This window comes from Hyaena hyaena, unplaced genomic scaffold, assembly GCF_003009895.1.
Source record: "Hyaena hyaena isolate Hyena2069 unplaced genomic scaffold, ASM300989v1 scaffold_1609, whole genome shotgun sequence".
Lineage (NCBI taxonomy): Eukaryota > Metazoa > Chordata > Mammalia > Carnivora > Hyaenidae > Hyaena > Hyaena hyaena.
In genome coordinates, this window is record NW_024082242.1 from 222,439 (window position 1) to 233,516 (window position 11,078).

The 11,078-nt window shown below is 33.6% G+C and overlaps 1 protein-coding gene across 1 annotated transcript; it reads right to left on the reverse strand.

Moving 5' to 3' along the window:
• Positions 1–9,384: 9,384 nt before the first annotated feature.
• PABPC5 (poly(A) binding protein cytoplasmic 5) lies at positions 9,385–10,614 on the reverse strand. Its single transcript, XM_039224342.1, has one exon. The coding sequence runs from the start codon at positions 10,612–10,614 to the stop codon at positions 9,466–9,468; it is 1,149 nt and encodes a 382-aa protein (XP_039080273.1). The 3' UTR covers positions 9,385–9,465.
• Positions 10,615–11,078: the final 464 nt, after the last annotated feature.

Consider the following 11,078-nt stretch of genomic DNA (forward strand, 5'->3'; position numbering starts at 1 on the left):
TTTTTGCTCTAGAAGTTTTGTAACTCTTAATTTGAATCTATGTGATAGCTATAGATACATCATGATTCCTAAGTTCCATACATCTATTCTTATCTCCTTTTTATTCTCCCTTTATTATTGTTTATGTATATAGGTGTGTTTATGTATACATTGCACATAGCCATCCTTCTATACATCATCTATCTATCCATCCAATTTCCCTATAAACAAAAGATTTTAAGTTTGCTAGAATTAGTACTAACTTCCACCCCAATTACCATGCAAACCTTGAATTTTTGATAGGAATGATCTACTTGTGTCATGGTAAATTTATCCAATTCACCTTGGAAAGAGCAAATGTTGTGACATCAGTATAAACAACAAAATGTGAGGAGGTTTAAAAAAATCAAAACACTATATATAGTACATTCCAGTCATTGTTATTAGAAGGTAGACATTATTGCTGGAATACCTTAATAATAATTCTGGGAAGTCCTGAAGATTTTAGACAGTATATGCAAAAGGAAGAAAAAAGGAAATAATTTATCCTCCGAGACAACTTTAAGCATTAAATTTGGACTCTTCTTAATGAAGTTTAGACAGGTTCCCTCAAGTTCATATTTATAAGAACCAAACCTTTCCTCTTTTCTCTACCTTCTCAACATTTTCTTTGCTTTCTTGGTTTATACTAATGGTGCCCCAGAGAAATGTGGCTTCCCTCTCTGAGTAGTTTTGAAAGATTTCCATTATTTTCCCCATTTTATATCCAATCCTCACTTCTACATATTTTGTAAAAGCTCTCTCTCTCTCTCTCTGGAGACAATGTATTAATTAGTATTAATTTATTTCTCATTTTTCAAAATAGGTATATTCAATATATCTGAAATTATTATCTTTTAACTGATGGATTCTTTTTTTAAAAGGGATTCAGGGATCCCATTGCTTCTTCTTTTTTTTAATGTTTCATTTATTTCTGAGAGAGAGAGAGTGTGAGCAGAGGAGGGTCAGAGAGAGAGGGAGACAGAGTCTGAAGCAGGCTCCAGGCTCTGAGCTAGCTGTCAGCACAGAGCCCCATGAGGGGCTCGAACCCATGAACCATGAGATCATGACGTGAGCCAAAGTCAGATGATTAACCGACTGAACCACCCAGGAGCCTCAACTGATGGATTCCTAATAGTGACTAAAATTATTTAATATAGTGTTATTATTTATTTAATGAACTTTAATTTTATTTTTTGGGGAAAATTCCATATTGTTTCAAGTACTTAATAACATTTTCAATTTTCACCTGATAGATGGTCTTTGCACATTTAGCAAGATAAACAGTTCTACCAGACAATGTTCTAAAAATGTATAATCCCATGGGGCATCTGGCTGGCTCAGTCAGATTAGTGTGTGATTCTTGATCTCAGGTTTGTGAGTTTGAGCTCCAGGTTGGGAAAAAATTAAATTCTAAAAAATAAATAAATAAATAAATAAATAAATAAATAAATAAATGCATGATCCCAGATGAATTAAAACACAATTCTTACAGTCATAAATCATTAGCTCCAGATTAGAGAAAAAGATTTCAAACATGCAATTACTTATATGAGAAACCCAGCTTGAATGATTTCTATGATCAAAGTAGCTGTGGAGGAAAAGTTGTGACACTGTTTCCAGTTTACATATCACCTTATAAATAGGATATTTGAGGATACATTTTTTCCTTTGAGCAAGAATAAAGATTAGATGTATACATCTCCCAGAATCTAAAAATAAAAAGTGCAAATGACCCAGTGGTCTAAGAAAATTCTTCTACCTAAGTAAAACTGTTTTTCTTTTGGAGACTAAAGGGGGAGATATGTTTAGTTCATACTTGTTTTCCAATATTCACAGTTTGTTTTATTTTTTATCAAAATATAATAGAAGTTTTAGAAAACTGTATCTTTCCATATATTTTTATTCTTTGAGAAAGATTACATTAATGTGGTATGTCTCCATTAAACAACCAACGGCTACATATTGTTCATTTTTAATTCCTAAGTTGCCACTTCAGAAAAGTTGGGCAGTGTCTCTTAGCATTATTTCTTCTTATGCTTGGCACGCTGTTTTCACATCTCAAAATTTGTAACATGTTAGCAATATATACTTCTGTTTGTATTACCCAGTCTTAGTACTCAGATGCTCTAGACCATGTATACATCATGAAACCACAATTCCAGAGCCCATAGCTTTTTTGTTGGTTTAATTAAATCTTTTTGATATGTACATTTTCTTTCAATAGAATATCTTCAGCTAGATACATTCATCTACATATAAACAGTACACATATCCTACCATCTACCTTGGCTTTACTTGCAAGTCCTGAAATTTAATCTTGACAAAATTGTATTAATACCACACACACACACACACACACCTACTAGAAATGTTTTAGGTAGTGTTTAGACAAATTACATAAACTAAAAATGCCTTGTAAAAGCTTCTGTGTTCAGTAAAGGATGGAGTTAAGCTTAGGTGATGAAGGTAAGCCAGTAGAGAGAAGTAGACTAGCACCGATGATATTCTTCTCAAGAAATTCACTTAAAAATGAAATGTTCCTGAGGTTTACTATTACTGTAGTAGTCAAATCAATGTTAAGAATAACCATACAATCTAAATGAAAAATATTCGTGATGCTTCAACTTAAAGTAGATATCAAGCCAGGCAGACATTTACTGCCTTTACTCTTAAATATTTATAATATTTAATTTTTTTATTTATCTATATCCCTTCTTTTTATTATTCTTGGGTTAACTCATAAATCCTATAATTAAAACAACATTTTTGTTAGTGTTTATTTATTTTTGAGAGAGAGAGAGAGAGAGAAAGCATGAGTGGAGGAGGGCAAAGGGAGATGGAGACACAGAATCCAAAGCAGGCTTCAGTCTCTGAGCTGTTAGCACAGAGCCCGATGTGGGGCTAGAATTCACTGACTATGAGATCATGACCTGAGCCGAAATTGGACTCTTAATCAACTGAGTCACCCAGGCATCCCCGAAAAATTCTCTAATGAATAGGGAAACATATTCTTCATCTTGATTTGCATTACTTTGTCACCATCCCTGCCATAATGTAATGAAGCCTCCCTTCATCACACACACAAAAAATATAGTATTTACTCTTATAGTTAAGGAAATTAACATGTAATAAATTTCTGTGCAATAAAATTATCTAGGGAGATACTCTGAGTTTCCTAAAGCTTTGGAAAATAAAAACTTGCAAATTCTTCTCTGTGTGTAATTCTATTCAGGGATGTAGTCTGCCCAAAATCCTCAGAAAGGTGATTTAAAATATAGGAAACAATAGGTATTGTTGAGGAGGTGGAGAAAGGGGAACCCTCTAACCCACTGTTTGGGAATTCAAACAGTGCAGCCACTGTAGAAAACAGTATGGAGATCCCTCAAAAAGTTAAACATAGAACTACCCTACAATCCAGCAATTGTACTACTAAGTATTTATCCAAAGTATACAAAAATACTGATTCATAGCAGCATTAGCAACAATAGCCAAATTATGGAAAGTGTCCAAAAGTCCATTGACTGATAAATGGATAAAGTGGTGGTATACATATACAATAGAATATTATCCAGCCATAAAAATCAATAAAATCTTGCCAGTTGCAATGAAGTGGGTGGAGTTAGAGAGCATTATGCTAAGCAAAATAAGTCAGAGAAAGACAAATACCATATGTTTTCAATCATATGTGGAATTTAAGAAACAAAACAAATGAACATGGGGGAAAAAGAAGTAAACTGTAGAACAGACTCTTAACTATAGAGAACAAACTGAGGGTTTCTGGAAGGGAGATGGGAGGTGGGATGGGTTAAATGGATGATGAATGTTAAGGTGGGCACTTGTGAGGAGAACTGGGTCACTAAATTATACTGAAACTATATTATGCTCTATGGTAACTAACTGGGATTCAAAAAAAAACTTGAAACAAAAAAAGGAGTTGTTTGCACCCAAAGAAAATGAAAACACTAATTCCAAAAAATATATTCACCCTATGTTTATTACAGCATTATTTACAACAGCTAAGGTATGGAAGCAACCCAGGTGTCCATCAATAGATGAATGGATAAAAAGATGTGGTATATATACACAACGGAATATTACTCAGCCATAAAAAGAAATGAGACCTTGCCATTTGCAACAACATGTGTTGACCTAGACAGTATTAAGTTAAATATACTAAGTTAAATAAATCAAAGGCAAATACCATATGATTTCATCTATGTGTGGAATATGCAAAACAAAGCAAATGAAGAAACAAATATAACAGACACAAATACAGAGAACAAACTGGTGGTTGCCAGAGGCGAGGTGGTAAAATAGATGAAGGGGATTAAGGTATACAAACTTCCAGTTATAACATAAGTCCTGGAGATGAAAGTACAGCATAGGGAATGTAGTCGATAATATTGTAATAACATTGTTAAGTGACAGATCGTTACTACATTTACCATGATGAGCATGGAGTAATGCACAGAATTGTTGAATCAATATGTTGTGCACCTGAAAGTAATACAATTACTAGATCAATTTTACTTTAATAAAAAAGGAGTCATTTGCAAACCTGTGTAAATTTGCTTAAAATTACTTTTTAAATGCTCCTAAATATTGATATAAAAAGTCCTTGATTTTCCAAAAGTATAATTTACCTTTTTGGAAATTTTAAACCAGTCTCAAAAATTTGTAGAATTATTTATTCTACATTATAGAAGGCTTATTTTTTATAGAAAAGATGCTAACATCTGATGTTTTACTTACTATTTTTAAAACGAAGAAACTAATTTATTCTGATAACTGAGACAGTCATGACACATAATATCATCGCTCATCTCTTTTCTTGCAAGTCTCTCCAAGAATGAAATATTTTTTTAATTAAATACAATACAAAGGCTCCAAACTTCTGTTGAGAAATTTAATGAGAACACTGATCATTTTTGCATACCAAATGGGATATGTTTTAAAACTGAATTTGACTTTTGAGGGTGAAAGTACTTGGAGTCAACTTTTTTAAGTTTCATAGAAATTATATCCTCAATATATTTTTTAAATGTTTTATTCATTTCTAGGAGAGAGAGAGACAACGTGAGCAGGGGAGGGTCAGAGAGAGAGGGAGTCACAGACTGAAACAGGCTCCAGGCTCTGAGCTGGCAGTCAGCACAGAGCCAAACGCGGGGCTCAAACCCACGAACAACGAGATCATGACCTAAGCGAAAGTCGGACGCTTAACCGACTAAGCCACCCAGGCGCCCCTATATTCTCAATATTTGTACATTGAGTTAGGTCTTTCTCAGATTCCAATGGTAGCTAGATTATTCCTAACTACTGACCATGATCCCTTGAAGCCAAGTGGAATATATTAACTATCTTGAGGCTCAAAGAAAGCATTTGCTAGGTTATATTTCTTGGGAAGTAACATCATAAAATATGTAAGAAATAATTAATTTCACATGCACAAGCACTAGTTTTTCACAGATTACTGTGATCACTTGATTTAATGTAGGAGCAAGGCCTTGTGGAAATAGTCTTGTTCTTGAAGCAACATCCCCTTAATTTATTTAAAAAAACAATTTCTCCACAAATAGACTTTCATTTGACTTATGTCAATTATTAGAAGCTTTGTTTAAGATAAACTCATCAATTAATTGTTGAACAACAATAAAAAAGAAATAATGAGAAGTACAAAAGTATTGACAACACTTCAACAGTATAAGCACTAGTCTATGTCACCAGTAACACCATATTAAAAACACCAATCTATGTAACTAATCAGCTCTCAATTGTTTCTTTATGGGATGAAATTTGATAAACAATAGCTTATTCTTCAACAACTCATTTTTTCCTGTGAAATACTGAGAAGACAATTGAAAAGCAAATTGAGGGATAACTCAACAAGTAATTATGGAATGCTAACTAAATTCTAGTTATTGCCATAGGTGCTGGGAACACATATATCATCCATATTCAGTAATTTATTGATGCATTTCTAACTATTCCCTTAATTTAGGCCACTTATTTATAGGTAGGAGGGTATTCATAGCATTCCTAAATATTCCCTTAAAGATGTAGTAGTCTTACATTTTTCCCTGTACTGAAAATATTACTTAACATTTAACATTTTATTTGTCCCCTTAACCATAGATACAACCAGAAAGGCAACAGTATGTATGAAGAAGTTTTTTGTTCAGAAAAATCTCACCAAAATAACTTTGAATATGATGGTTTACAGTCACAAACAATGTTCATAATTTTCTTCTCCTAGGCACATTTGAGGTTTGTACAGTGACTGTTTTGAAAAGCTAAAAAAGGGGGGTGGAGGGAGAAAAACAAACAAAACTTGCATTAAATAGTCCATTCTTAAGTTTACCATGACCATTGATAGTATAGTTTTACTAATTTACTAATTATCCTGTGCTAGGAAATGAACAATATCCTATTTTTAATGCTTCTTCACAAATTTAAGCTGTTCAGTTGTTTGTCACTCCCTTGAATTCTTTATTATAAGTCTATTAAATGTAGTTAAAAATGAAAAGTACAAAATTGAAAAATTACCCAGGTGTTTGTGGTCAAATAGAGACTATCTTTCCTTTATCTTTTCCCTTTCTTTTTACCAACTGAATATACAGTGTTTTTTTTCTTGCTTTATTTTGTTTTGTTTTTTACTGTTTTGTTGTGTCCTAATATGTATATTTTATCTGTTATTGAGCATATTGTAATTACTCCTTTATTTGCACTGGCTGATTTTTGAAAATAATAATAATTTAAATTCTTAAATAATGGGGCGCCTGGGTGGCTTAGTCGGTTAAGCGTCCGACTTTCGCTTAGGCCATGATCTCGCTGTTCGTGGGTTCGACCCCCGCGTCGGGCTCTGTGCTGACTGCCAGCTCAGAGCCTGGAGCCTGTTTCAGTCTGTGACTCCCTCTCTCTCTGACCCTCCCCTGCTCACGCTGTCTCTCTCTCTCTCTCTCTCCTAGAAATAAATAAAACATTAAAAAAATTAAAAAAAAATAAATTCTTAAATAAATTTCCCAAATGCATTAAATGCTTATACTTGAAAATTTTTGCCTTCTAGGAATCTTGCATGATTTATACTATTCAAAGTGTTTGTAAAGGTTCTGATTAACACTAACACTTCAAGTTTATAAATTTAAATGAAAACTGGTAATTGGTAAAAAGGAATAGAGAGTTCATAGAGTAAATAATTAACAATGTATATATTTTAAATTCATTTCAGGTTGCATGGTTTTCATATATTTTAATGATCACATCATTGTAGGTTCATAAAATATGAAAATTATATCCCAATAGTTTTTGGTTTTAGTTTTGTCAATTTAAGTGAAGAATGTATCTTGAATTTTTTCAGAATTTTGATACATATGTCAATATAATATGCTTTCTAATTTTTAGCAGACTTAAGCTTTTACATGCTATAGATACTTTTTCTCAAACTCATGTAACTCCTGAGTTTTAAGCAAGGGAGTTCATCACAAGATTGTTTACAAATGTAGAAGACATTGAAAAATATATATGTATTATTGTTACTTAGATAATCTATAGTACATCCTCACAATGGAATACCATGCAGTCACTAAAATGATGATATACATTGACATTTATTGACATAAAAAGATGATTATGTTTTAATTTTTTTTAAAAAACACATAATAGTACATATAGTATGGGGCTTTTTTTTTTTTGTTTGTTTGTAAAAAAGTTTGTTTACATAGGAAAAAAGGCATGGGAAGTATATGTATGCAATGAAATCATAAATAGTGGTTATCTCTGAACTGTGGGAATTTTAATTCTTTATAAATGTCTGCATTGTGTACATTTATTAAACAATGACCATGTATTATGTATATGATCAATAAAAACAGTGATTCACATTTGAAAATATTTGCTAATGAATATACATGTAATTTGTAGATAAACAATTACACAGAAACAGCTCTTTCTCATTGTTCTATGGGCAAATAGCTAACAAAAGTGTTAACAAAGTTATATATCTTTGTTGCATTATGCATGTAACCTAAAATTTCTATGTAACATAAGAAAAGCCAATTAAGTATAGAGACAACACATTTTCTTATGCTTGATCTATGATGTAAATAAACTCTACTTTTAAAATGGAATTTTTTAAAATTTTAAAGAAGTAATTACTTCTCTACTTCCAAAATGGATTTGAACAGTCACATATTAAATGAAAGGCAATCTAAAGAAAACATAAAAGTAAGGGTAATATGGGTGGAAGGTAGATACGTGGAGAAAAGAGGAGACTACAAGTAAAATACTGAAAATCTCCAATCTAGAAATTACAGGCTAAATAATGTAACTGCAATATAGAACAGAACATCTTGTCACAACTTCAAAGCAGCCAGACATAAAGGCTTTGATACATCTGTGAATATTATCACATGGATGGATGTATTCAAAAATTTACAAGAGATAATGACAAGTTTAATGAAAGATGTCTTTCAAAGTAGTTTTTCAACTTATATGGATTATTTACCCCTTATACTGACAGTTTATAGATGCTGAGGTAAAATTTTTAAAATTATCTATAGGTAAAAACAATTTAGTGCAGTTATTTACCTTTCTATTTAACATGATCCATGTATAGTACTAAGGAGTTTTTAAAAATGAGTGGCAAGAATCCTGCTTAGACTATACTCATATATCAAATATCTCAGGAAAGATTTTTAAGATGAAACTCATCATTTTAATAATGCTTAAAGTTTTAATTTTCTAAGGTACTAATTGAGAAAACATCAATATGTTTATTTCTATGGGCATGAAGTTAAATAAAACTTCCAATACTTAGTCAGAGCCACTGTCAGCTCTCTGGTATGGCCACCATACATTAAAAAATGGGAAAAATGTATAAATAAGTAAAGAAAACTCAGATACTTTTAAAATAATATCCATTTTAAATAATATAGTAAAATTATACACAAATGTTAATTAGATTACATACATTTTCCCCTGTTTTATACATTTCTCAAAAAGCAAGTTAAAATTTTTCTGTGTAATAGATTCAGAAATAAGGGCCATTTCGAGAATATATTCATAGAAGAAATTACAATTAGCAGTATAATTGCAATAAGGAAGGAAATATGCTCAATCAAGTACATTACCTTGACTGATTTAGGTAAACAATAATAACAACAATAATAAAAATAATAACAATATGTGGAAGGACGAATTTTATTCTACATATTCCTAAGGATATTTTATCAAAAAATAGTACAAAATGACAGTTTCACAATTAGAAATTATATTCTTCACTAAAATGGACAAGGTTTTCTAGTTTTACTTATTTTTTTAAAAAAGAAAAGTATTTACTTAAAAAAAAAAAACAAGCCTGGCATAAAATAACCTCTTATCACAAAGTAGCCCAAACTAAGACTAATTAGGCACCAGCGTAAGGCTGAAACAAATTGAGCATTCTTATTCTCACCATCTGCGCCTGGCCTGGCCCAGGGTAACATGCAGGGGCTTGGAGCCCACTGTGCGACCATTCATCTCATCCACTGCTTTGGTAGCATCTTCAAAAGAAGAGAAGCAGACAACACCAAACCCTTTGCCTTGCCCTACTTCCACCATCACTTTAGCCCGGCTAATTGATCCAAAGGAAGAAAATTCCTCCTTCAGTTTTTCATCATCGATGGTCTCATCCAGGTTCTTAATATAGATAGGCACCCCTGGAGGCCGGCTTTTTTCTTTTAATCTCAGCCGTTCAAATCTTCTTCTTAACTCAGCCAGTCGTTCAATTTTCTTCTGTGCTCGCCCTACATATAGAATTTTTCCATTGATGGACTTCCCATGCAGGTCTAACACAGCCTTTTGAGCAGCCTCATGTGTCTCATACCTCACAAATCCAAAGCCCTTAGATTTCCCACTGGCATCTCTTATTACCTTAACACTCTCAATTGGCCCATATCCACTAAAGATTTCCTTGAGTTTTTCGTCATCCATGTCATCTCCAAAGTTTTTAACAAAAACATTGGTGAAAGTTGCTCTATCCTTGGTTCTGACTTCAGCTGCCCGCTCTTCTGGGAATTTGAATCTACCAACATACACCTGGCGGTTGTTGAGCCGCACCCCATTCATGTGCCAGATGGCTCTATTGGCAGCGGCCAGGCTGTCAAAGTGCACATAGGCATAACCCTTAGAGCCATTGTCATCACATACGACTTTGCAGGAGAGAATGTTCCCAAAAGCAGAAAATAAATAAAAAAGGGCCCTATTATCTATGGATTTGTCCAGGTTTTTGATGAATATATTTCCAACTCCAGACTTTCTTAAGCGGTCATCTGGCTGAGACCACATGAGACGGAAAGGTTTGCCGTTAATCAAATCAAAATTCATGGTATTCAGGGCCCACTCAGCATCTGCAGGAAAGCGGAAGTTAACATAGCCATAGCCCAGGGGACTGCGGGTCACCGGGTCACGGCAGATTCGGGTGAAGCGCAGAGGACCAGCAGGCCTGAACTTTTTATATAGCATGTCCTCAGTAACATCTGGGTCCAAGTCACCCACATAAAGGGCAGCCTTGAGGTACTTCTTTTTCTTGCCAGCAGGATTAGGCTCTCCACTCCCCATCTTTCTAAGCACAGGAAGGAGGCTCTCCTGGGAGAGAAAAAAAGACTGATTTCTCTAGGCTATGGGCCAAGCAGCTGTTCACAAAAAGAGGAGAGCCAAGGCGAAGGAAGCTAAAAGCAGTTTCAGAATCACTGTTGATGCTGAGAAAATTAAGTTCAGAAAGAGCTGGTCAGCAGACTCAGAACAAACACATCAGACAAAAATGCATCCCAATAACGAATCTGTTCTACCTACAGGGACTTATAATTTCCACCCATTAGGATTTAAAATCTGTTTTAAAAGCCAGTAGTAAGAAAGAAATTCTCTGTTCCTCATTTAATTGTAAGAAATCATCAAGCAGCTGGCTGGCTCCCCACATCTAGCATTGCCTCCAGAGGCCTCGAGACCCGTTTTCGGCATAAATACAGGCCTCGAGCTCCTGCTGGTTTAAAATTCTCTTAACATGGACTGGGGCCAAACGTGTA

What these genes read in the sequence shown, in the direction of transcription:
- PABPC5 (XM_039224342.1), bottom strand. Translation starts at nt 10,614, where the DNA reads ATGGGGAGTGGAGAGCCTAATCCTGCTGGCAAGAAAAAGAAGTACCTC.